We start from the raw sequence: 26129 nt of genomic DNA, 5'->3' as shown, positions 1-26129 counted from the left end.
AGCCTTCAGATTTTTGTCAGCGGAGGATCGTGTGCAAGTTGTGGTGCTACATGAAGAGGGTTATACTGGCCCCCAGATCGCAAGGAAGGTCGGTTGTAATCAGAGTACAGTCGTAAGAATTTTGTAGAAACATAAGCAGCTTGGAATTACCCAGGACAGGCCCAGATCTGGTCGGCCCAGAAAGTCAACTAAAAGAGAGGATGGGGCTGTATGGCAGCCAATGGTGTTGGAAGGCTTCATATTGTGGAGGGTATGGTTAATGCAAAAAAATACATAGACATCCTTAATAAGAAAATGCTGCCTTCTGCTCAACACCTGTTTTCAGGGGATTACATCTTCCAGGATGATAATGCTCCTTGTCACAGAGCTAAGACAGTAACGGAATGGAAAAAAAAGAACAAGGTGACTACTATTGACTGGCCAGCTCAGTCCCTGGACCTCAATCCAATTGAAAGTTTGTGGCATACGGTATCATTAGAGATATCTAGAAAACAGCCAAGGACCAAGAGTGAGTTGATTGAGGCTCTGATACAGGCCTGGAACCACATCATCACTCGTGAACATCTGCAGAAGCTTGTTCACTCAATGCCACAGAGATGCAAGCTGGTGCTCAAGAGCAAAGGCTGGCCTATAAAGTATTAGAAGCTAAAGATGCACTCAAAAGGCCCTTTTCAGGACTCTGAATTAAATAAAAAATATTAAATCTTAAAAAGTAAAATTTAAGTCTGTGTGAACTTGCATTGGAAGTTAATGAACTTAGAAACCTGTTCACCATTCTACACACTGTACTGGTGTAGGTATGGTTATGCTGTAAAAAAATTATCAAAAATGCGCATACCATAACAATTTATACACTTGGGACATTCAAAAATGAGTATGGCATACAATGAGGGATTACAAAAACATATATGTTCCATATGTTCCACCAGTTTCACTGTAGAGATGCAGAAGTATTAAACATATAGTTTTCTTCACGCCTATGCAGGACTTTTGAACACCATTATATATATATATATATAATGCATTTACTTTTTTGCATTGTTCTGCTAATCCTCTTATGAGAGTTGAACCTACAGATTCCTGATCACCTACACCATATAATGTAAAGCTGTAGTACGGTGGTGTAGTGTGCCCCGTTCCTAACCCTTTACATGCCGCTGTCACTGTGGTAAGGCAGCATCTAGGCGGTTACTTCTGCAGCAGTTACTCCCAGGCAGTGGCTATTAATCACACGCTCCACATGATGGTGCGCCGTGCCGAGGGGTAAAAAAATAGGGATTTTTGTATACTCACCGTAAAATCCTTTTCTCCTAGCCAATCATTGGGGGACACAGACCGTGGGGTGTATGCTACTGCCACTAGGAGGCTGACACTAAGTGATACAAAGAAAGTTAGCTCCTCCCCTGCAGTATACACCCTCCTGCTGGCTCTCAGCTAACCAGTTAGGTGCAAAAGCAGTAGGAGATCAATAACAACATATGAGCGTATAGCATGTCATATTATATATGAGAGTATAGCATGTCAGAATATAAAAATAAGCACAAGCTAATAGGGTGGGAGCTGTGTCCCCCAATGATTGGCTCGGAGAAAAGGATTTTACGGTGAGTACACAAAAATCCCTATTTCTCCTTTGCCTCATTGGGGGACACAGACCGTGGGACGTCCCAAAGCAGTCCCTGGGTGGGGACAACATCAGATCAGGCCCTGTGTAACCGCTACTTACAAGTGCGCCACCGCGGCCTGCAGAGTCCGCCTGCCCAGACTCACATCTGTGGAAGTGTGGGAATTATAGTGCTTCAGGAATGCATGCGGACTGGACGAATCCGCAAGCTTGCAGGCGTGCCTTGCCGACGCCTGGTGCCTAGAACCCTCGATAGACAGGGAGATGGGCTGACCTCTAGCACGGAAGGACTCCTGGATGGTGAAACAAATTCACCATGTTATCATGGCCGATGAAACGGCTAAACCCTTCCTGAAAATGTCAGGAAGCCTTCCTCTACCGTCAGGAAGCCCAAATAAAGCGTCCAACCGTCGGAAGGACGACGACCTCGAGACGTACCTACTCAGAGCACTCACTTCGTCCAGAATATGGGGAACTCATTCCATTTTGTGGACTGGTGCCGAAAGAGATGAGGGAAGAACTATGCCCTCATAACAGTTGTAATACATTACCACCTTGGTAACAAGGGATGGGGATGGCCTGAGGACAACCTTGCCTTGAAGGTAATAAGGGAAAAAAGTCTGAAAGAGCAGAGCAGCTAGCTCCAAAGACTCGTCAGAGTGAGGATATCGCTGAGAAAAAAGGAGTGACTTTCCCTGATAGTAAAATCTGCCCGAATGAAAATGAGTTTACTGTAAGGCTCCTAGGACCATTAAGGTCTGAATGATCTAACGGTATGCGATAGGGAAGAACTACATGTGAAAACGTCCTGTGAGAGAGTCCCTACTTGCAGTTTTGCTGCGATAAGGCGGGAAGATACTAGCACCGCAAACAAAAACTAACGTGGTCAGTGCGGATCTCGGAGGATCACTGGGGTCCCTTTCTGCTTCCGAAAGGCTTTCGGAAGTAGTGGAAGGGGAGGAATGGAAACTGGTACCACGGCAGAAGCAGAGCATGGAGTGCGATGGCTCTTGGATCTCGAGGCTGAACCACGAACACGAATACATTGTGATTCAGTCTGGACGTCATCCGACCTACAACTGGAGAGCTCTAGTGAAGGCAGATCTGATGGAAGACCTCGGGGAGAAGTTCCCACTGACTTGAGGCGAAACCCAGATGGCTGAATTTGTTTGCCATCCAGAGTTCTACTCCTGGGATATATACTGCAGAGATCACCGAATGATAGATCTCGGCCCATCAGAGAAAGTGAGGTACCTAGGTCATGGCGCCTGACCGTGGGAACCTGTTAGATGATTGACGTATGGCACCGCCGTGGCATTATCCAATTGAATTCGGATAGGGTCACCCGCCAGAAGGCAGTGGACCTGCTGTAGGACTACCGTTCGGATCTCCAGAGCAATGATAGGGAGAAGAAGACTGGCATTGGTAGTTACTAATAATCATTGAACCGGGAGAAAGGCCCTGGATGAAGAACGGGCTCAGAGACTATCGTCTGAAAGTCTGTTTGACTTGCGGAGAGAAGGAAACCGCTTCCATTGTCGTCACCATTTTTCCTCTGAACTCTCCTAGCAAATCGAATGAAATGAGGGTGAGAGTAATCAAGTCCTCAGAACTCTCCTTGCACGAGCTCCCTGTTGAAGGGCCATGACCTTGTCGTGAGGGAGAATTACCATCCTTCTAGAAGTGTGCACGATCATCCTCAAAAAGGATAACTGCTGGGCTGGAAATGAGGAGGTCTAAGTGTAGCTGCCAGCCCAGGTGAGAGGGTATCGCAAGTGATATAGACGACTCAGCGTAGTCCTGGAAGGGCGACTACACAGTTGACCAAACAGGGCAGGACGAGCACGCCTCTAGGGTACAAGAGAAAACATGACATCAGCCATGACCCGTGCGAACACTCTGGGTGCCGTAGCAAGGCAGAAGGACAAGGTTGTGACTTGAAAATGCTGTTCACGAATGGAAAGGCGAAGGAATTTTTGAAGAGGGTAAGCATCCCGAATGTCGATGGATGCCGGAAACTGCACCTTGTTCTGTTGAAGTAATGACTGAGGGGAGGAACTCCATCTGAAGAAAGAGGACCATGTCAAAGGTTGTTAGAAGTTTGAGGTCCAGGGTCGGTCTTACTTTTCGTTCCCCTTTTTGGAACCAAGATCCCTTAGATCTAGACTGTGCTGGACAATCCTTATACAATCCTTTGTCAGTCTCCCGCTCAAAAGATTTGACTGGCCAGTTGTTACTGGTGTGAATCAAGGTAGTTAAGGTCTCCAGCCAGGAGACCATTGCTCTAGCAATCCATGCGGCGGCTAGGGAGGATAGAGCGCTGAACCCGAAGCCGCAACGAACCAGATTTGCTATCTGACAGTCCGTGTTATTTGTAATTGATGACCCATTGGGTAGGGATACTGGTAGGTATACCACAGGAGATTCTACCCGGTTAATCTGCCCCGTGGCAGAATGTGCGGCTGCATCCGGCAGGTCATAGTCTCTTGCCATCGCCGCTCTCTTTTGACGGTGCAGAGATAAAAATTAGGAACCCTCTATCCATCAACCTCTTAACAGGGAAGTGGAGAGGAAATGTCCGCCTTCTTGCATCATCCGCTAAATAGTGGTGATGCAGAGGGGGGTGTGGGGAGATCGGTGCCCTTTAAAGGACTCGTCGCCCTTAAAAATCAGGCCAGGTATGGCATCACACGTAGAGGCTTCTGTCCAGTGAATCGCTTATCCGAACTGAATGGCAAATGCTCTACGAGGGAGTTTAGTCTCCTTCTGAGGGACACTGCGTAGTCTAGAGCAGAACCAGAGTCTTCGTCAATGTAACGAGATTGGTTACTCTTCTCTGAAGCTCTGGCAATTTCAGGCAATATCCAATCCATATTCAGAGACTTGTTGTCATCAAATCATTGGTGAGGGAGCAGGAAATGAAAACTTCCGTTTTCTAGATGCCTGTATGTTTCTAGACACCTGTACGTTTCTAGAATACTTGCGGCCCCTGCTGGCTGACGGCTCCCATGTAGGATAGGGACCATTTATATCGGTCCTGCGAGCACACCGAGCCACATAGGGTACACGAAGGGATTCAATCTATTGGTCAGAGAACCATGGATTGCGATCAGTGACGAAGTCCACTGAGGGGAACTAGAGGATAAGCTGGGGTTGGCGGTGGAGGGCTCCTTGGATTGATCATGAGCCCTTAAGGCCAGGGAATACTGGTCATGCGCCTTTAAGACCAGGGAATACTGGTCATATGCCTTTAAGACCAAGGAATACTTGTCATACGCCTTTAAGACCAGGGAATACTGGTCATGCGCCTTTAAGAACAGAGAATACTGGACATGCGCCTTTAAGACCAGAAAATACTGGGCATGCACCTTAAAGACCAGGAATACTTGTCATATGCCTTTAAGACCAGGGAATACTGGTCGTTACTGATGTAAAGTGGATGTGCCCCTTTAATGCAAAAAACCGTCGCCCCAGTGTGAGCCGGCTGGGTGGACCAAGATGGCCACCGGGAGTTGCAGAGTTTATAAAATCTCGCAGAGAGCGAGAAGCGCCAATTCGGGGGGCGGAGCCACGGACACGATGTTGAATAGGCCCAAGCCGGAGCCTAAATTTCTGCAGCCGGCGGGCGACACCAGCGGGGCTTTCCAGGCAAGACTTCCGGGATGCGGCCTACACATCGGCCGAAGCCAGGGGCTAAATTTTTGCAGCCGGCCAGAGCGTTACCTCAGAGAGGTGGGCCACAGGAAAGTGGCTGAGGCTGCCTGTCAGCATGTGGATATCCCACTGAAGATGGATCCACTCACCATCGGTGCGCGTCCCGGCATGGAACCGCCGCGGATGTGGGTTTCAGCGCTGTTCTGTGCAGCGTGGACAGTGCAGGGATAAACCTCAATCGACCATCCCTTTGTTAGGGAGGTGGAGAGGAACCGTCCGCCTTCTGATGCCATCCGCTTTCACAGTGGTGGGACAGTGGGGGCTGCTCGGACGCCATAGAGAGGGGCCTCTGTACAGCCGAGGGTAAAACCTGGTGGACAGGGCCAGTTGTCCGGCATTAGGCCTGGCTCCAGGAGAGGATACATGGAGGCGACACTCCATGTGGTCGCCTGCTGCTGGTGTGGGAAGATCGGAACCATGAAAGGAACCGTCGCCCCTGAAGTGAGCTCAGGCATGGCTTCCCACGTCGCAGGAAAGGTACGGGGAGGTATACTCGCCGTGCTCGCCTGTTGATGATTCGGGGGAGATCGGAACCTTGAAAGGAACCATCGCCCCCTTCACTCCGTTAATTAAAAAATAAAAATTTACAGAAAAGTAAAAAAAAAAATAAAAACGTTGGGGTCTGAAACAGACCCGTGTGCCTCCTACAGACACTAAGCAAGAACTGGTTAGCTGAGAGCCAGCAGGAGGGTGTACACTGCAGGGGAGGAGCCGAGAGCCAGCAGGAGGGTGTATACTGCAGGGGAGGAGCTGAGAGCCAGCAGGAGGGTGTATACTGCAGGGGAGGAGCCGAGAGCCAGCAGGAGGGTGTACACTGCAGGGGAGGAGCCGAGAGCCAGCAGGAGGGTGTACACTGCAGGGGAGGAGCTGAGAGCCAGCAGGAGGGTGTATACTGCAGGGGAGGAGCCGAGAGCCAGCAGGAGGGTGTATACTGCAGGGGAAAAGCCGAGAGCCAGCAGGAGGGTGTATACTGCAGGGGAGGAGCCGAGAGCCAGCAGGAGGGTGTATACTGCAGGGGAGGAGCCGAGAGCCAGCAGGAGGGTGTATACTGCAGGGGAGGAGCCGAGAGCCAGCAGGAGGGTGTATACTGCAGGGGAGGAGCCGAGAGCCAGCAGGAGGGTGTATACTGCAGGGGAGGAGCCGAGAGCCAGCAGGAGGGTGTATACTGCAGGGGAGGAGCCGAGAGCCAGCAGGAGGGTGTATACTGCAGGGGAGGAGCCGAGAGCCAGCAGGAGGGTGTATACTGGAGGGGAGGAGCCGAGAGCCAGCAGGAGGGTGTATACTGGAGGGGAGGAGCCGAGAGCCAGCAGGAGGGTGTATACTGGAGGGGAGGAGCCGAGAGCCAGCAGGAGGGTGTATACTGGAGGGGAGGAGCCGAGAGCCAGCAGGAGGGTGTATACTGCAGGGGAGGAGCCGAGAGCCAGCAGGAGGGTGTATACTGCAGGGGAGGAGCCGAGAGCCAGCAGGAGGGTGTATACTGCAGGGGAGGAGCCGAGAGCCAGCAGGAGGGTGTATACTGCAGGGGAGGAGCCGAGAGCCAGCAGGAGGGTGTATACTGCAGGGGAGGAGCCGAGAGCCAGCAGGAGGGTGTATACTGCAGGGGAGGAGCCGAGAGCCAGCAGGAGGGTGTATACTGCAGGGGAGGAGCCGAGAGCCAGCAGGAGGGTGTATACTGCAGGGGAGGAGCCGAGAGCCAGCAGGAGGGTGTATACTGCAGGGGAGGAGCCGAGAGCCAGCAGGAGGGTGTATACTGCAGGGGAGGAGCCGAGAGCCAGCAGGAGGGTGTAAACTGCAGGGGAGGAGCCGAGAGCCAGCAGGAGGGTGTATACTGCAGGGGAGGAGCCGAGAGCCAGCAGGAGGGTGTATACTGCAGGGGAGGAGCCGAGAGCCAGCAGGAGGGTGTAAACTGCAGGGGAGGAGCCGAGAGCCAGCAGGAGGGTGTATACTGCAGGGGAGGAGCCGAGAGCCAGCAGGAGGGTGTATACTGCAGGGGAGGAGCCGAGAGCCAGCAGGAGGGTGTATACTGCAGGGGAGGAGCCGAGAGCCAGCAGGAGGATGTATACTGCAGGGGAGGAGCCGAGAGCCAGCAGGAGGGTGTATACTGCAGGGGAGGAGCCGAGAGCCAGCAGGAGGGTGTATACTGCAGGGGAGGAGCCGAGAGCCAGCAGGAGGGTGTATACTGCAGGGGAGGAGCCGAGAACCAGCAGGAGGGCGTATACTGCAGGGGAGGAGCTGAGAGCCAGCAGGAGGGCGTATACTGCAGGGGAGGAGCTGAGAGCCAGCAGGAGGGCGTATACTGCAGGGGAGGAGCTGAGAGCCAGCAGGAGGGTGTATACTGCAGGGGAGGAGCTAACTTTCTTTGTATCACTTAGTGTCAGCCTCCTAGTAGCAGCAGCATACACCCACGGTCTGTGTCCCCCAATGAGGCGAAGGAGAAATTTCCACTTCTATGTAATTGATGCCCGATCCTTTAGGGTGGGTCATGAATATCTGACCGGGGGTGTCCAGCACCTGTCCTCACTCTGATCAGCTGATACTGGAGCTGCCACGGGCTCCACGTAGAGTCCAGCTCTCTACACCGCATAGTGGCCACAGCTGGTACTGCAGATCAGCTCCCGGCCATTTGTGCCGGACCTGTACTATGTCGTTGTCTCTGGTGGGCGTTGTGTCATTGCAGATTTTTGTTGTTTTCAGGTGGATCCGAAGCAGCTTCTGGAAGATGGGATACGGAAAGAGCTGGTGAAGCGTGTGGCGTTAGCGTTACATAAAGGCCTCATCTTCAACCCCAGAGCAAAGGTACCTGTCTGTCCGCCATTATTTAGATTATTTAGGTGGATACAATTGTAACAAACCTTCAGCTGAGAGGTATTCGGTTCATCTGCAGCATATAGAGTGATGACGATGTTTCTCTTCCTCCGTCTCTCCAGCCCAGCGAGCTTCTTCCAAAGTTGAAGGAAATGGCGTCCACCATGGATGGTTTCCACCGCTCCTTTGAGTACATTCAGGATTACGTCAGCATTTATGGCCTGAAGATCTGGCAGGAAGAAGTGTCTCGTATCGTGAACTATAACGTGGAGCAAGAGTGTAATAACTTCCTCCGCACCAAGGTTCAGCATTCCCTTTTATATGTGTGTTTCAGGCTGCAGTGTAAAGCATGGTGGTCAATCCATCTGCCTTAGGCACTGAATAGCTTTACATGTACTGTAGTTTGTAAACTGCATTACTAGGTGATGATGAGTTTTTTAACCCCTTCATGACCTTGGGATTTTCCGTTTTCCCGTGTTCGTTTTTCACTCCCCTCCTTCCCAGAGCCATAACTTTTTTATTTTTCCGTCAATTTGGCCATGTGAGGGCTTATTTTTTGCGGGACGAGTTGTACTTTTGAACGACATCATTGGTTTTACCATGTCATGTACTAGAAAACGGGAAAAAAATTCCAAGTGCGGTGAAATTGCAAAAAAAAGTGCAGTCCCACACTTGTTTTTTGTTTGGCTCTTTTGCTAGGTTCACTAAATGCTAAAACTGACCTGCCATTATGCTTCTCCAGGTCAGTACGAGTTCATAGACACCTAACATGACTAGGTTATTTTTCACCTAAGTGGTGAAAAAAATTTCCAAACTTTGCAAAAAAAAAAAAAAATTTTCCATTTTCCGATACTCGTAGCGTCTCCATTTTTCGTGATCTGGGGTCAGGTGAGGGCTTATTTTTTGCGTGCCGAGCTGGCGTTTGTAATGATACCATTTTGGTGCAGATACGTTCTTTTGATCGCCTGTTATTGCATTTTAATGCAATGTCGCGGCGACCAAAAAAATGTAATTCTGGCGTTTTGACTTTTTTTCTCGTTACGCCATTTAGCGATCAGGTTAATGCTTTTTTTTATTGATAGATCGGGCGATTCTGAACGCGGCGATACCAAATATGTGTAGGTTTGATTTTTTTTTTTATTGATTTATTTTGTTTGGGGCGAAAGGGGGGTTATTTAAACTTTTTTATATTTTTTTCACATTTTTTTTTACTTTTTTTGCCATGCTTCAATAGCCTCCATGGGAGGCTAGAAGCAGGCACAGCGCGATCGGCTCTGCTACATAACAGCGATCATCAGATCGCTGCTATGTAGCAGAAAATCAGGTGTGCTGTGAGCGCCGACCACAGGGCGGCGCTCACAGCTGCCGGAGATCAGTAACCATAGAGGTCTCAAGGACCTCTATGGTTACCATTCTAAAGCATCGCCGACCTCCGATCATGTGACGGGGGTCGGCGATGACGTCATATCCGGCCGGGCGGCCGGATGCGGTAGTTAAATGCCGCTGTCTGCATTTGACAGCGGCATTTAACTAGTTAATAGGCGCGGGCAGATCGCGATTCTGCCCGCGCCTATTGCGGGCACATGTCAGCTGTTCAAAACAGCTGACATGTCCCGGCTTTGATGCGGGCTCACCGCGGAGCCCTGCATCAAAGCAGGGGAGCTGACCTCGGACGTACTATCCCGTCCGAGGTCAGTAAGGGGTTAAGGGATTTTTCCCATCTTTATAGACGACTATTGTCCGATAGCTCTTGTAAAACCAAACACTTCTGCAATTTACCCCTTCTAAAAATTCTCACCCGTTCCTGAGATATTAACATTTACAGCTCGTTGCCTTGGAGCCCGACCACCTCTGCAAGACAGCAGAACAGGCACAGTGCTTATAAGCTCTTTTCTATTGAGCCTGTAAGCGCAATTATAAAGCTGTCTAGGATTGCTGGACCTCCTAATCCCGGCCAGCTTCAGAGCCATACAAAGCTACACAGCAGCGGTGGTCGGTCTCCTAGGTAACGAACTGTGAACAAAAAGAAAAGTGTTAATCTCTCAAGAACTGATGAACATTTTAATAGGCAGTAAATTGCAAAAGTGCTTGTTTTTGTGAGCTCTATCCAGCAATATCCATTGAAAAGATGAGAAGAACCCTTTAATGTACTTTTTTTTGTCCATTTGCTGCAGTCTGTAACCCCAGGACTTGCTATTTCTTCCAGATTCAGGATTGGCAGAGCATGTACCAATCCACGCACATTCCTATTCCAAAGTTTCCTCCCGTAGACGAGTCTGTGACGTTCATCGGTCGTCTGTGTCGTGAAATCTTAAGGATAACTGATCCCAAGTGAGTGTGAAGTATGGCGCCATTGTGGGAGCACAGAAAGGTTTCCCCATAGGAAGAGGCTCCCACAAGGGATTATGGCCCCTGGACTGAACCTTCGGTCTAGGGGCATCACCTGTGCCTCTGCGGGATCCGCTGACTGTGTCCGTCTCCATCCCCTGCTCATCCCCTATAGATGTGCGCGGTGTCACAGTAACGTGCTGCTACGTCATACAGCCCCCATTGTGTAACATGCAAGGTGATCTTCGTTTGTCCCCTTTTCAGGGTAACTTGTTACATAGATCAGATGAACACTTGGTACGACATGAGGACTCACCAGGAGGTGACCAACAACCATCTCTTCTCCGAGATCCAGGACTCCCTGGGGACTTTTGGATTAAACGGCCTCGACAGGTTACTGTGCTTCATGATTGTGAAGGAACTACAGGTAAAGAGAAGACGCTTTCTCTGGACGTTGTTATTCCGGCCCCTCGCCCTTGGTACTTTACATCTGGCCCCTTGCCCCCGGTGCTTAAGATCCGGCCCCCTGTGCTTAAGATCCTGTCCCTCGCCCCCGGTGCTTAAGATCTGGCCCCTTGCCCCCGGTGCTTAAGATTCTGCCCCTCGCCCCTGGTGCTTAACATCCAGCCCTTCACACCTGATGTATTAAATCCGGAACCATTTTCCCCTACTGTATAACATCCGTCCCCCAGTATATAACCCCTGGCCCCATGCCCCCAGTATATAACTTCAGGCGTCCCACCATGCTGTCTGCCTTTACTAACATGTGACAGAACGGCCGATGGTGCAGAGCTCACTGATACCAGCGCTGGCCTTTAATAGGAGCCACCGGGGGGAACAAGTTTGTTCATGACATTTCTTCCTCATAAATCTTCTCCCATCACCTGTGAGTGATATTAGTGAGAAGTGGAAGGAACCGCAGCAACTCAGCCACAAGGTGGAGACCCTGTAATGTTACAGAGCGGGGGGCCAAGTGCAGAGGGCAGAAAAGTCACCAACACTCTGCTGACCCCATAACTACTGAGTCCAGACCTCCTCTGGTATTAACATCAGCACAAACACTGCACCCAATACCGGGGGCTCCATGGCCGAGCAGCTGCATGCAGCCGTACATCATCAAGCACAATGCCGACCGTCGGATGGAGTGGTGTAAAGCCGCCACCACTGGACTCTGGAGGAGACATGTTCTGTACATTGACGAATCACACTTGTCTATCTGTTGCCTGATGAAGGAGTCTGGGTTTGGTGAATATCAGGAGAACATTACCCCCTGACTGCATTGTTCCCGCTGTACTGATGGTGGAGGAGGATAATGCTATGGACTTGTTATCAGAGGGTGGCCCCTACCCCTTAGTTCCAGTGTGGGGTCATCCGACTTCTTCAGCACAAGACATTGTGGACAACTGTAGCTTCCAGCTTTATGGGGACAGTTTGGAGGAAGACCTTTTCTGTTCCCCATAACTGTGCCCAGTGCACAAGCTCGACATGGAGGGGGGGAGTTTGGTGGAAGAACCTGACCGGCTGCAAAGAGCCTGAAACTAAACGCCACCCAACTAGACCTGTGATTGTGACCTCGGCCTCCCCCTAACATCAGTGCCTGACCTCACAAAAGCTCTTCTGGATGAAGGAGCAAAAATTCCTTCAGACACCTCCAAAATCTTGTAGAATTCCTTTCCAGAAGAGCGGAAGCCGTTATATCTGCAGAGAGACCGACTCCATATTAATGTCTCTAGACGTATAATGAGAGGTCAGAAGAGCTCCTGTAGGTGAAATGTGGAGGGGACACAGACTTTGTCTCTTAGTGTATATATAATTATATAGTGATGACTGATCCCCTCGCATGTAGTCACGACCTCACTGCCCTGTATAACACATTAGTGTATATCTTTGTATATATAATTATATAGTGATGACTGATCCCCTCGCATGTAGACACGATCTCTCTTGCTGCCCTGTATAACACATTAGTGTATATCTGTGTATATATAATTATAGTGATGACTGATCCCCTCGCATGTAGACATGACCTCTCTTGCTGCCCCGTATAACACATTAGTGTATATCTGTGTATATATAATTATATAGTGATGACTGATCCCCTTGCATGTAGACACGACCTCTTACTACCCCGTATAACACATTAGTGTATATGTGTATATATAATTATATAGTGATGACTGATCCCCTCGCATGTAGACACGACCTCTCTTGCTGCCCCGTATAACACATTAGTGTATATCTGTGTATATATAATTATATAGTGATGACTGATCCCCTCGCATGTAGACACGACCTCTTACTACCCCGTATAACACATTAGTGTATATCTGTGTATATATAATTATGTAGTGATGACTGATTCCCTCGCATGTAGACACGACCTCTCTCACTGCCCTGTATAACACATTAGTGTATATCTGTATATATAATTATAGTGATGACTGATCCCCTCGCATGTAGACACGACCTCTCTTGCTGCCCTGTATAACACATTAGTGTATATCTGTCTATATATAATTATATAGTGACTAGATGGCAGCCCGATTCTAAAGAATCGGGAGTCTAGAATCCATATATACTTTATTTATTCAAATGTAAGAATAATACAATTAATAAATAATAGTAAGAAAGAACAAAAAATGGCTGCACTCACCAGCTCTTGACAATTCTTGTTATTTAAGGTACAGTTACACAGGATCCATGAACATGCTTATGAGGGGAGTGATGAAAGACATCAGACAACAACTTTGCGTGTTGTGGCAAATGCCACAACAACGGTTCTTTGCTTAAGAACAATAATGTAAATAATAAATAATATGTATCAATAACTATGTATATTGGTATGTTCTTTCTTGGCACAAATTGCAGGAAGTAGTATTCTAGGCAATTATATATTAGATGGGCATTTCCTGAAGGAAATACATGGTGCTTGAACAGCGCTACCAGCTTTACAGCAGCACTTTTCACACACGGGACTGGGGGGCGCGCTTACTTTTGCACCCGGGGCCGGGGGCGCGCTTACTTTTGCACCCGGGGGCGCACTTACTTTTGCACCCGGAGGCGCACTTACTTTTGCACCCGGAGGCGCACTTACTTTTGCACCCGGGGGCGCACTTACTTTTGCACCCGGGGGCGCACTTACTTTTGCACCCGGGGGCGCACTTACTTTTGCACCCGGGGGCGCACTTACTTTTGCACCCGGGGGCGCACTTACTTTTGCACCCGGGGGCGCACTTACTTTTGGGGCCGCACTTACTTTTGGTGGGCGGGGCTCCTCGGCCTCCAATTTGGTTGGTGGGGCCCCTCGTCCTCCGATTTGGTGGGTGGGGACCCTCGGCCTCCGATTTGGTGGGCGGGGACCGGCCTCCGATTTGGGGGGCGGGGACCCTCGGCCTCCGATTTGGTGGGCGGGGACCCTCGACCTCCGATTTGGTGGGCGGGGACCCTCGGCCTCCGCTTTGGTGGGCGGGGCCCCTCGGCCTCCGATTTGGTGGGCGGGGCCCCTCGGCCTCCGATTTGGTGGGCGGGGTCCCTCTGCCTCCGATTTGGTGGGCGGGGACCCTCGGCCTCCGCTTTGGTTGGCGGGGCCCCATGGCCTCCGATTTGGTGGGCGGGGTCCCTCTGCCTCCGCTTTGGTGGGCGGGGCCGCTCGGCCTTCGATTTGGTGGGCGGGGCTCCTTGGCCTCCGATTTGGTTGGTGGGGCCCCTCGGCCTCCGATTTGGTGGGCGGGGCCCCTTATCCTCCGATTTGGTGGGCGGGGACCCTCGGCCTCCGAATTGGTGGGTGGGGCCCCTCGGCCTCCGATTTGGTGGGCGGGGACCCTCGGCCTCCGATTTGGTGGGCGGGGACCCTCGGCCTCCGATTTGGTGGGCGGGGACCCTCGGCCTCCGATTTGGTGGGCGAGGACCCTCTGCCTCCGATGTGGTGGTTGGGGCCCCTCGGCCTCCGATGTGGTGGTCGGGGCCCCTCGGCCTCCGCTTTGGTGGGCGGGGCCGGGCCCCTCGGCCTCCGCTTTGGTGGGCGGGGCCGCTCGGCCTTCGATTTGGTGGGCGGGGCTCCTCGGCCTCCGATTTGGTTGGCGGGGCCCCTCGGCCTCTGATTTGGTTGGCGGGGCCCCTCGGCCTCCGATTTGGTGTGTGCTCTGCCTGGGGCCACTGTGCTCTGCCTAGGGCCCCATATGCTGCCTGGGGCCCCTGTGCTCTGCCTGGGGCCCCTGTGCTCTGCCTGGGGCCCCATGTTCTGCCTGGGGCCCCTGTGCTCTGCCTGGGGCCACTGTGCTCTGCCTGGGGCCCCATGTTCTGCCTGGGGCCCCTGTGCTCTGCCTGGGGCCCCATAAGCTGCCTGGGGCCCCTGTGCTCTGCCTGGGGCCCCATATGCTGCCTGGGGCCACTGTGCTCTGCTTGGGGCCCCTGTGCTCTGCTTGGGGCCCCTGTGCTCTGCCTGGGGCCCCATGTTCTGCCTGGGGCCCCTGTGCTCTGCCTGGGGCCACTGTGCTCTGCCTGGGGCCCCATATGCTGCCTGGGGCCCCTGTGCTCTGCCTGGGGCCCCATATGCTGCCTGGGGCCCCTGTGCTCTGCCTGGGGCCCCATATGCTGCCTGGGGCCCCTGTGCTCTGCCTGGGGCCCCTGTGCTCTGCCTGGGGCCCCATATGCTGCCTGGGGCCACTGTGCTCTGCCTGGGGCCCCATATGCTGCCTGGGGCCCCTGTGCTCTGCCTGGGGCCACTGTGCTCTGCCTGGGGCCCCATAGGCTGCCTGGGGCCCCTGTGCTCTGCCTGGGACCACTGTGCTCTGCCTGGGGCCCCATATGCTGCCTGGGGCCCCTGTGCTCTGCCTGGGGCCACTGTGCTCTGCCTGGGGCCCCATATGCTGCCTGGGGCCCCTGTGCTCTGCCTGGGTGTAGGACACTGGTGACGTCACTTATCTCCGGACATTAGCTCCGGACATTAGCTCCGGACATTAGCTCTGGACATTAGCTCCGGACAAAGCCACGGAAGTTGGCACAAATTGCAGGAAGTAGTATTCTAGGCAATTATATATTAGATATACACTAATGTGTTATACAGGGCAGCAAGAGAGGTCGTGTCTACATGCGAGGGGATCAGTCATCTAATATATAATTGCCTAGAATACTACTTCCTGCAATTTGTGCCAACTTCCGTGGCTTTGTCCGGAGCTAATGTCCGGAGATAATGTCCGGAGCTAATGTCCGGAGATAAGTGACGTCACCAGTGTCCTACACCCAGGCAGAGCACAGGGGCCCCAGGCAGCATATGGGGCCCCAGGCAGAGCACAGTGGCCCCAGGCAGAGCACAGGGGCCCCAGGCAGCATATGGGGCCCCAGGCAGAGCACAGTGGTCCCAGGCAGAGCACAGGGGCCCCAGGCAGCCTATGGGGCCCCAGGCAGAGCACAGTGGCCCCAGGCAGAGCACAGGGGCCCCAGGCAGCATATGGGGCCCCAGGCAGAGCACAGGGGCCCCAGGCAGCATATGGGGCCCCAGGCAGAGCACAGTGGCCCCAGGCAGAGCACAGGGGCCCCAGGCAGAACATGGGGCCCCAGGCAGCATATGGGGCCCCAGGCAGCATATGGGGCCCCAGGCAGAGCACAGGGGCCCCAGGCAGCATATGGGGCCCCAGGCAGAGCACAGGGGCCCCAGGCAGAGCACAGGGGCCCCAGGCAGAGCACAGGGGCCCCAGGCAGAGCACAGGGGCCCCAAGCAGAGCACAGGGGCCCCAAGCAGAGCACAGTGGCCCCAGGCAGCATATGGGGCCCCAGGCAGAGCACAGGGGCCCCAGGCAGCTTATGGGGCCCCAGGCAGAGCACAGTGGCCCCAGGCAGAACATGGGGCCCCAGGCAGAGCACAGTGGCCCCAGGCAGAGCACAGGGGCCCCAGGCAGAACATGGGGCCCCAGGCAGAGCACAGGGGCCCCAGGCAGCATATGGGGCCCCAGGCAGCATATGGGGCCCCAGGCAGAGCACAGTGGCCCCAGGCAGAGCACACACCAAATCGGAGGCCGAGGGGCCCCGCCAACCAAATCAGAGGCCGAGGGGCCCCGCCAACCAAATCGGAGGCCGAGGAGCCCCGCCCACCAAATCGAAGGCCGAGCGGCCCCGCCCACCAAAGCAGAGGCCGAGGGGCCCGGCCCCGCCCACCAAAGCGGAGGCCAAGGGGCCCCGACCACCACATCGAAGGCCGAGGGTCCCCGCCCACCAAATCGGAGGCCGAGGGTCCCCGCCCACCAAATCGGAGGCCGAGGGTCCCCGCCCACCAAATCGGAGGCCGAGGGTCCCCGCCCACCAAATCGGAGGCCGAGGGTCCCCGCCCACCAAATCGGAGGCCGAGGGTCCCCGCCCACCAAATCGGAGGCCGAGGGTCCCCGCCCACCAAATCGGAGGCCGAGGGTCCCCGCCCACCAAATCGGAGGCCGAGGGTCCCCGCCCACCAAATCGGAGGCCGAGGGTCCCCGCCCACCAAATCGGAGGCCGAGGGTCCCCGCCCACCAAATCGGAGACCGAGGGTCCCCGCCCACCAAATCGGAGGCCGAGGGTCCCCGCCCACCAAATCGGAGGCCGAGGGGCCCCGCCCACCAAATCGGAGGCCGAGGGGCCCCGCCAACCAAATCGGAGGCCGAGGAGCCCCGCCCACCAAATCGAAGGCCGAGCGGCCCCGCCCACCAAAGCGGAGGCCGAGGGGCCCGGCCCCGCCCACCAAAGCGGAGGCCAAGGGGCCCCGACCACCACATCGAAGGCCGAGGGTCCCCGCCCACCAAATCGGAGGCCGAGGGTCCCCGCCCACCAAATCGGAGGCCGAGGGTCCCCGCCCACCAAATCGGAGGCCGAGGGTCCCCGCCCACCAAATCGGAGGCCGAGGGGCCCCGCCTACCAAATCGGAGACCGAGGGTCCCCGCCCACCAAATCGGAGGCCGAGGGTCCCCGCCCACCAAATCGGAGGCTGAGGGGCCCCGCCCACCAAATCGGAGGCCGAGGGGCCCCGCCCACCAAATCGGAGGCCGAGGGTCCCCACCCACCAAATCGGAGGACGAGGGGCCCCACCAACCAAATCGGAGGCCGAGGAGCCCCGGGGGCCCACCAAAAGTAAGTGCGGCCCCAAAAGTAAGTGCGCCCCCGGGTGCAAAAGTAAGTGCGCCCCCGGGTGCAAAAGTAAGTGCGCCCCCGGGTGCAAAAGTAAGTGCGCCCCCGGGTGCAAAAGTAAGTGCGCCCCCGGGTGCAAAAGTAAGTGCGCCCCCGGGTGCAAAAGTAAGTGCGCCCCCGGGTGCAAAAGTAAGCGCGCCCCCCGGCCCCGGGTGCAAAAGTAAGCGCGTCCCCCAGTCCCGTGTGTGAAAAGTGCTGCTGTAAAGCTGGTAGCGCTGTTCAAGCACCATGTATTTCCTTCAGGAAATGCCCATCTAATATATAATTGCCTAGAATACTACTTCCTGCAATTTGTGCCAAGAAAGAACATACCAATATACATAGTTATTGATACATATTATTTATTATTTACATTATTGTTCTTAAGCAAAGAACCGTTGTTGTGGCATTTGCCACAACACGCAAAGTTGTTGTCTGATGTCTTTCATCACTCCCCTCATAAGCATGTTCATGGATCCTGTGTAACTGTACCTTAAATAACAAGAATTGTCAAGAGCTGGTGAGTGCAGCCATTTTTTGTTCTTTCTTACTATTATTTATTAATTGTATTATTCTTACATTTGAATAAATAAAGTATATATGGATTCTAGGCTCCCGATTCTTTAGAATCGGGCTGCCATCTAGTCTGTATATATAATTATAGTGATGACTGATTCCCTCGCATGTAGACACGACCTCTCTTGCTGCCCTGTATAACACATTAGTGTATATCTGTGTATATAATTATAGTGATGACTGATTCCCTCGCATGTAGTCACGACCTCTCTTGCTGCCCCGTATAACACATTAGTGTATATCTGTGTATATATAATTATATAGTGATGACTGATTCCCGCGCATGTAGACACGACCTCTCTTGCTGCCCCGTATAACACATTAGTGTATATCTGTGTGTATATATAATTGTATAGTGATGACTGATTCCCTCGCATGTAGACAGGACCTCTCTTGCTGCCCCATATAACACATTAGTGTATATCTGTGTATATCTAATTTATGTAGTGATGACTGATCCCCTCGCATGTAGACACGACCTCTCTTACTGCCCCGTATAACACATTAGTGTATATCTGTGTATATATAATTATAGTGATGACTGATCCCCTCGCATGTAGTCACGACCTCTCTTGCTGCCCCGTATAACACATTAGTGTATATCTGTGTGTATATAATTATATAGTGATGACTGATCCCCTCGCATGTAGACACGACCTCTCTTGCTGCCCCGTATAACACATTAGTGTATATCTGTGTGTATATAATTATATAGTGATGACTGATCCCCTCGCATGTAGTCACGACCTCTCTTGCTGCCCCGTATAACACATTAGTGTATATCTGTGTGTATATAATTATATAGTGATGACTGATCCCCTCGCATGTAGACATGACCTCTCTTGCTGCCCCGTATAACACATTAGTGTATATCTGTGTGTATATATAATTGTATAGTGATGACTGATCCCCTCGCATGTAGTCACGACCTCTCTTGCTGCCCCATATAATCCAGACTCTTCCTCACTCCTTTCTTCCTCCAGAGCTTCCTCCGCTTATATCAGAGGGTTATTCTGAAGGACAAAACTGCTCAAGAAACACTTCGAGCTCTGCAGAAAATTGTCAGCCCGATAAAGGGGATTGTTGGTAAGTGCGGAGACCTTACTGTGATCTGTCATGATGGGATTTAATAATGAAGAGTTGTGGTACATTTAACAGGGATTGTTGCCACAAAAACAGATCTGACCACCAAGGCTCCGGTCTTGTGGGGGGAAAAAGGCCCCCAGTTTCAGTAGACACCAGTATTAAAAATCCCTCATGGAAGGTGGGGTCCATAGTCAATCAATCGACACTGTCTACAAAGTGAATGTTATAAAGTGCGTGATGTTGGGCAGAGCGTTTGGGGCAGCACTCGGGATCATGTCTTCTGTTTGTTTGCAGCCAATTCTGCCAAAATCTATTCTTCCGCCATAACCAAAACTCAGAAGATCTGGGCACCTTACCTGGATGCCATAATGAAGGTGAGTGAGAATATCCGCCTGGCCGATATGTGCAGTCTATGGGCCTTTATGGAGTTGTGTAGGATTAGAACAAGGGATCTGCTTTTTTTCCCTAGCAATAGCGCCACTCTCTTCAGCAGGCTTTGTCTGGTATTGCAAGTTTTCACTATGCTAGCGAATCGGGCTAAACTAAAATTTCAGGCCCAGTCCATGAACAAGAGCTGCACTGGTCATTAAGGAAAAACCGCAAATCCTACTTTCTAAATCTGGACAACCCCAACAATGTCTAGCATGTAAAAAAAGAATAATGCATGGAACTCCCGCAGGCTGCAGACCCACTGTATTAACCCCTTACCGAGATGTAGCGTGATGCTGCATCACATGTTGGGTACTAGAGTATGGAGAGGGCTCAGGAGCTGAATGCGCACCATGCCCGCAAAATACTGGCTGTGATCACCGGCCCAAGTCACCTAAAGGCACTAAAAAAAAATATATATAAAAAAAAATAAAGTTTAAAAATGTTAGCAACCAACCTTGTACCCCTATTAATAATAAATCTGCATATTTCATATCGCCTTGTCTGCAAAATTCCGATCTATAAAATTAATTCACCCGATTGGTAAACATTGTATTGTGGAAAAAATAAAAATTGAAATGTCAGAATTTCTGTTCTTCGGTCCTTGCAGGTTGGACAGATGCAGATTCTACGACAGCAAATTGCGAATGAATTAAATTACTCCTGTAAATTCGATTCCAAACACCTGGCAGCCGCCCTGGACAACGTCAACGAGTAAGAGAGAAAAGTGTGATCTGCTGGTCCCAGATATCCGTCATTAACCGCTGTCCAGCCCGGGGGGGCACAATTGTAGTTATGGAACGAACCACTACTATCTGCTGCTATCGGAGCACAGTACATGGCACCTCTGCTGGCTCCTGACTGGACACAGCATGTGATAGGGCAGAACATGCCGAGGTAGGCGGTGGATATCGGGCAGAGGGACTCACAAGTTTTCCCTATAAGTGGGCAGGGGAAGTGGGACTCGCAGGCTTTCCCTATAAGTGGGCAGGGGAAGTGGGACTCGCAGGCTTTCCCTATAAGTGGGCGGGGGAAGTTGGCGGGGGAAGTGGGACTTGCAGGCTTTCCCTATAAGTAGGCAGGGGAAGTGGGACTCGCAGGCTTTCCCTATAAGTGGGCGGGGGAAGTGGGACTCGCAGGCTTTCCCTATAAGTGGGCAGGGGAAGTGGGGCTCGCAGGCTTTCCCTATAAGTGGGCAGGGGAAGTGGGGCTCGCAGGCTTTCCCTATAAGTGGGCGGGGGAAGTGGGACTCGCAGGCTTTCCCTATAAGTGGGCTGGGGAAGTGGGCGGGGGAAGTGGGACTCGCAGGCTTTTTGTTTGAGTCTGTGAGGAAAGGAGGACTTTTAGGTGCCTGATAAATGGACACAGCAAAGCAAGATTTGGATATTAGGAATCATAACTCGCACACTTTCTCCATGAGTGGACAGGGAAGCAGGACTAACAGGCTTTCTCTATAAGTGGAGGAGGGAAGCTGGACTCACATGCTTTTTCTATAGGACTGTGTGCCTATGATCAGGAAGAGCACCGTTTTGGATGCAGTGTATTTTACTGCTTACAAAACATTGTGTTCTGCATTACAAGCACAGTGGATGGGATTTATAGAAATCTCCTACCCACTGTGCTTCTATTTACCACTGGTTAAACTTGCACACAGTGCAGGTTTATGAGCCGTAGCATGCCAATTTCTGTAGTGGAGACACTATTCTCCTCTGCGAATTTTGACCATTCAAATGTGAATCTGCATGTACTGACAAACAAGTGTGGCAATTAGAACGCCGCGTTTGGATGCAATGAAAATACTCTGCATCCAAAATGCTGCTGTTCCTGATTGTGGGGACATAGCCTAATTGGATGGAAAAGCATGACTAACTGGCTTTCTCAAAAAGTGGACAGAGAAGCAGGACTCACAGGCTTTCTTTATAAATGGCAGGGGAAGCAGGACTCGCAGGCTTTCTTTATAAATGGCAGGGGAAGCAGGACTCGCAGGCTTTCTTTATAAATGGCAGGGGAAGCAGGACTCGCAGGCTTTCTTTATAAATGGCAGGGGAAGCAGGACTCGCAGGCTTTCTTTATAAATGGCAGGGGAAGCAGGACTCGCCGGCTTTCTTTATAAATGGCAGGGGAAGCAGGACTCACAGGCTTTCTTTATAAATGGCAGGGGAAGCAGGACTCACAGGCTTTCTTTATAAATGGCAGGGGAAGCAGGACTCACAGGCTTTCTTTATAAATGGCAGGGGAAGCAGGACTCACAGGCTTTTTTTATAAATGGCAGGGGAAGCAGGACTCACAGGCTTTCTTTATAAATGGCAGGGGAAGCAGGACTCACAGGCTTTCTTTACAAATGGCAGGGGAAGCAGGACTCACAGGCTTTCTTTATAAATGGCAGGGGAAGCAGGACTCACAGGCTTTCTTTATAAATGGCAGGGGAAGCAGGACTCACAGGCTTTCTTTATAAGTGGCAGAGGAAGCAGGAGTCACAGGCTTTCTTTATAAGTGGACGGGGAATCAGGATTTGCAGGTTTCTTTTTATAAGTGGCGGGGGAGGCTAAACGACTCCTAAGGTAAGAAGTTCTCGCTGGTGGAGGAAGCTGGACTCGCAGGCTTTCTCTATAAGTGGCGGGGGAAGCTGGACTTGCAGGCTTTCTCTATAAGTGGGGGGGAAGCTGGACTCGCAGGCTTTCTCCATAAGTCTGTAGAGAAGCTGGATCGTCACGTTTTCTCTAAGTCCTGGCAGCATTTGGGCACTATATCAGATTATAGACCTGTGTGTTTCCCATCTTGGCTCGTTCCCTTCTATCTTATACAGACCTCAGGTCGGACATGACATCGCTTCCCACCAGTGTGTAGATGGGGGTCTGGTGGTCTGTATCGCCCCTTATATGATTCTTAGCTGGTGCACAATTGTCAGGATGGGACCTAGGATTTCTCAGCTCTGCCTTTTCTGTTGTGCAGAGCGATTCTCTCGGACATCCAGGCACATTACAAGGACCCGTCCCTGCCGTGCCCCAAGGAGGACAACACCCTCCTGTACGAGATCACGGCCTACCTGGAAGCTGCCGGGACGCACAACCCCCTGAACAAGGTGGCGGCTCCTCACCCTTGTCCGATCTGTAGATTGTGGAGTGATTCTGCCGCCGGTCACTGACCTCACCATGTCTCTCTTCTTCCAGATTTACATCACCACTAAGCAGTTGTCCTTCTTTCCCGTCGTCAACTTCCTTTTCCTGATCACTCAGATACCCAAGCTGCAGTACAGCAAGAATCTGGGTAACGTACAGGTGTTCTGTCATTAGTCTGTCCACCAGTGGATTGTAGAACTATAAGTCTCAGCATACCATGACAGGCACATATTATTTTAGCCTGCTGAGACTTGTAGTTTCACAATCACTCGAAAGCCAATAGTTTTAGGCTACAGATCAGCACATATTGTCTTACCACACCCATGAGTAACAGACCACACCCATGAGTAACAGACCACACCCATGAGTAACAGACCACACCCATGAGTAACAGACCACACCCATGAGTTACAGACCACACCCATGAGTTACAGACCACACCTCCATGTGCTCTCTAACCCCACCCCCGCTTACAAAAGCATAAACCAAGTGTGAAAGCATCTGCATTTGCAAAGTGAATTTAAAGGCATAGATTCTTACACAGCGCCACATCAGTCCTCGGGTTGTCTGTGGTATTGCAATGCAAATCTTTTTATTTAAAGTGTACATGCATGTCACACGTCGTGTGTATGGAGCGTGCTCAGGATATGAGCCTGCAACGTACTTCTCTTTACTCGTATTACACAGCCGACATCTCTCTGTAACAGCAGCGATCAGAACTAAGCTCCATTCGCTGCACTCAATGTTGGACAGCAGTATATAGGGCAAATGGCCGTGCTGTTAGTGGCACCCGGGACACGATTATGAGGTGCTGATGGGCCGCCATGTTGTCACTTTCATATGTCTGACAGCCACAGAGCTGCTTCATTGATTTCTCACCATAACATCACTATGGATGTGATCTCATCATGTTGAATTACTGATACTTAAAGGGGAAATCCAGTACATGATTATCTGCCATGATGTATGTGACAAAATGGCATATTTTAAGTAAAAAAGAAAATCTTCTATAGAGAGATGAAAACCCCTTTGGCACTGCTCAGAGACTTCTGTCACGGGAGATCTGGCACAGCATTGTAAGCACACACTACCATTGGAGTATAAAGAGAGAAATGGCCCCCAAAGTCTCCCCATGTGTGTCCATGGGGGTCTGCAAGCCAGAGAATATTGTCAGATTTTCATTAGTAGAAATCTCTGAGCCGTGCCAAAGGGGCTGATCTTTCTATTGAGTTTTTTTTTTTTTTTCAGGAAAGATCAGATTTCACCAATGTGATCTTTGGACAAAAATCGGACTGTTCCTAATATAAGAGCGGCTGACTATTTTGACGTGACTGTGCCTTATCGCCAGGTATGACTTGCAAGAAGCCGGCCGACGCCATCGACTGGCCGCCATTAGTACTCGGGCTCCTGACGCTGCTGAAGCAGTTCCACTCCCGTTACACCGAGCAGTTCCTGGCACTTATTGGCCAGTTCATTCGCTCATCGATGGAGCAAAGCACAAGGTGAGATGACCACAGCGAAAAGTCTATGCTGCCCATCTGTTGGGTCCACAGGGACGGCCTCATGGTTTCGTTTTGTTGGTTACAGCCAGAAGATTCCCGAGATGCCGGCGGACGTGGTTGGCGCACTCATGTTCCTTGAAGACTATGTCCACTTCACCAAGCTGCCACGGAAGGTGAGTGTCCACAGACAGCGAGACTGGAATACTTTCACATAGCATAAACATCACAATTTTCACCTTTGGTGACACTTTTTTTTTTTTTTTTTTAATTTATGTATTTTTTGGCTAAAAATATTTTCTAAATTTGCATCAAAAATTGTAGACTTACATAAAGTCACTCCTGGGCAGGGAGACCGGAATACATTTAATCTAAAGTCGTAATTGACGAATCAAGAGAACATAAAAAGAAACAACAGATGAAAACATATAAAATAGACTTAAAAAAGGCACAAATGAAAAACACTAAAACTTGTATGTATAAAAAGGGACAAATGCAATTATAAAGTAGACCCTTTGTGAACAAATTCATTAGTGCATTGGCCAGAAAAACATTCTTTATCCAAATATGTTGATGAACTCTCTTGTGCAAACTGGGTGTGGCTTGGTGCACCTTTCGAACTCCATGTTTTGCAGCTATCTCCGCCCCTTCTTCCTTTGATTGACAGTAGTGTCTGCATTGAAATTTTGTGCATGTGTCGCCACTCTGACGATGCACACATGGGAGATTTAAATGAAAACTATGCTGTCAATCAAGGAAAAGGGGGTGGAGATAGCTAAAAAACATGGCTTTCGAAAAAGTGCACCAAGCCGCTTGGCCTCACCCACAGTGCACAATTTCTGGTAAACGAACCAGCAGATTTGTATACTATAGTCCCGAGCCATCATTGCGGTTTCTTCAGTTTTCGGGCACATCTTATTCTAGTCCCTGCCTGGAGTAAGGTTTCTGGAGCAGTTTTTCAATTTGATTCATTTTTAGACAAAACGTGCAACTTTTTAAAGACTCTGCAACTTTTGGTGCTGAAAAATCGTAAAGAACGGTTAAAGACTAAAATAAAGATCAAGACATTGAAAACGGTGACTCAGGGAGGGGGGTGCGGACCCTTAGGTTAGGGGGCTATGTATCTGGAATCATTAGTCCAAAGCCGATCCCTGGTGGCTTCTCTCCGCCTCGCTCCCCTGGACTGACAGGTCTGTGCGTATATGGACACAGTAAGAGAGACCTGTCCATCATGGGGATCTGGGCCAGGAGATGTCGGGGGCCACCTCAAACTAGTGATCTCCATGTTTTTTTGCTCTTCTCGCAGGTGGTGGATGCTCATGTGCCTAACTTCATCTTTGATGAGTTCAGAACAATCCTTTGATGAGGAGACGGCTGTGAAGTTCGCCATACAGCGCCATACCGCGTGCCGGGCCCACGACCAGCTTGTATAACCTTACTGGTCATAATGACTAGTCTCCCAGTTGGTTGCCTGCATATCCCTCATTGACCCAACATCCTTTCTGCAGAAGAATATTTGCAATTTCAATAGCACTTATGCATGTAAATAGTCATCTCTAAATGACTTTTAGGCAATAAACTAATAGATTTCATAGTAAAATGAGTCTGATTGTTTTCCAAGTATTTCGGCCAGCACAGGTGAAAGCTTGAAGGGTTTAATAAGGGCAGAACTTCTAGCAGTTTAACCTTTTAAAGCTTCAATTTCTCTGCAAGGACAGAGTCAGCAGGTTATGGTTCACAGATGCCGGCAGCCGCAACTAGAAGGAAGATGATTGCAGACAGTGTTATTATTGGGTCCGATGTATAAACAGAAGTCCCTTC

General features: G+C 51.1%; 1 protein-coding gene across 3 annotated transcripts in view; it reads left to right on the top strand.

The window, feature by feature from the left end:
- WASHC5 (WASH complex subunit 5) overlaps nt 1-25904 on the top strand; it is a 66518-nt gene extending 40614 nt beyond the window's left edge. For all 3 annotated transcript variants that reach the window (XM_077271213.1, XM_077271214.1, XM_077271212.1), the window contains exons 18-29: nt 8030-8131; nt 8263-8442; nt 10347-10471; nt 10733-10895; nt 19159-19261; nt 19556-19635; nt 20301-20404; nt 22643-22772; nt 22861-22957; nt 24158-24311; nt 24397-24484; nt 25615-25904. In XM_077271213.1, coding sequence (XP_077127328.1) covers nt 8030-8131; nt 8263-8442; nt 10347-10471; nt 10733-10895; nt 19159-19261; nt 19556-19635; nt 20301-20404; nt 22643-22772; nt 22861-22957; nt 24158-24311; nt 24397-24484; nt 25615-25671 — 1383 coding nt within the window. In that variant the 3' untranslated portion in view covers nt 25672-25904. The remainder of the gene's footprint in view (nt 1-8029; nt 8132-8262; nt 8443-10346; nt 10472-10732; nt 10896-19158; nt 19262-19555; nt 19636-20300; nt 20405-22642; nt 22773-22860; nt 22958-24157; nt 24312-24396; nt 24485-25614) is intronic.
- Nucleotides 25905-26129: the final 225 nt, after the last annotated feature.

The sequence above is a fragment of the Ranitomeya variabilis genome, chromosome 6, assembly GCF_051348905.1.
Source record: "Ranitomeya variabilis isolate aRanVar5 chromosome 6, aRanVar5.hap1, whole genome shotgun sequence".
NCBI lineage: Eukaryota > Metazoa > Chordata > Amphibia > Anura > Dendrobatidae > Ranitomeya > Ranitomeya variabilis.
This window is presented reverse-complemented; position numbering and strand designations above follow the sequence as displayed.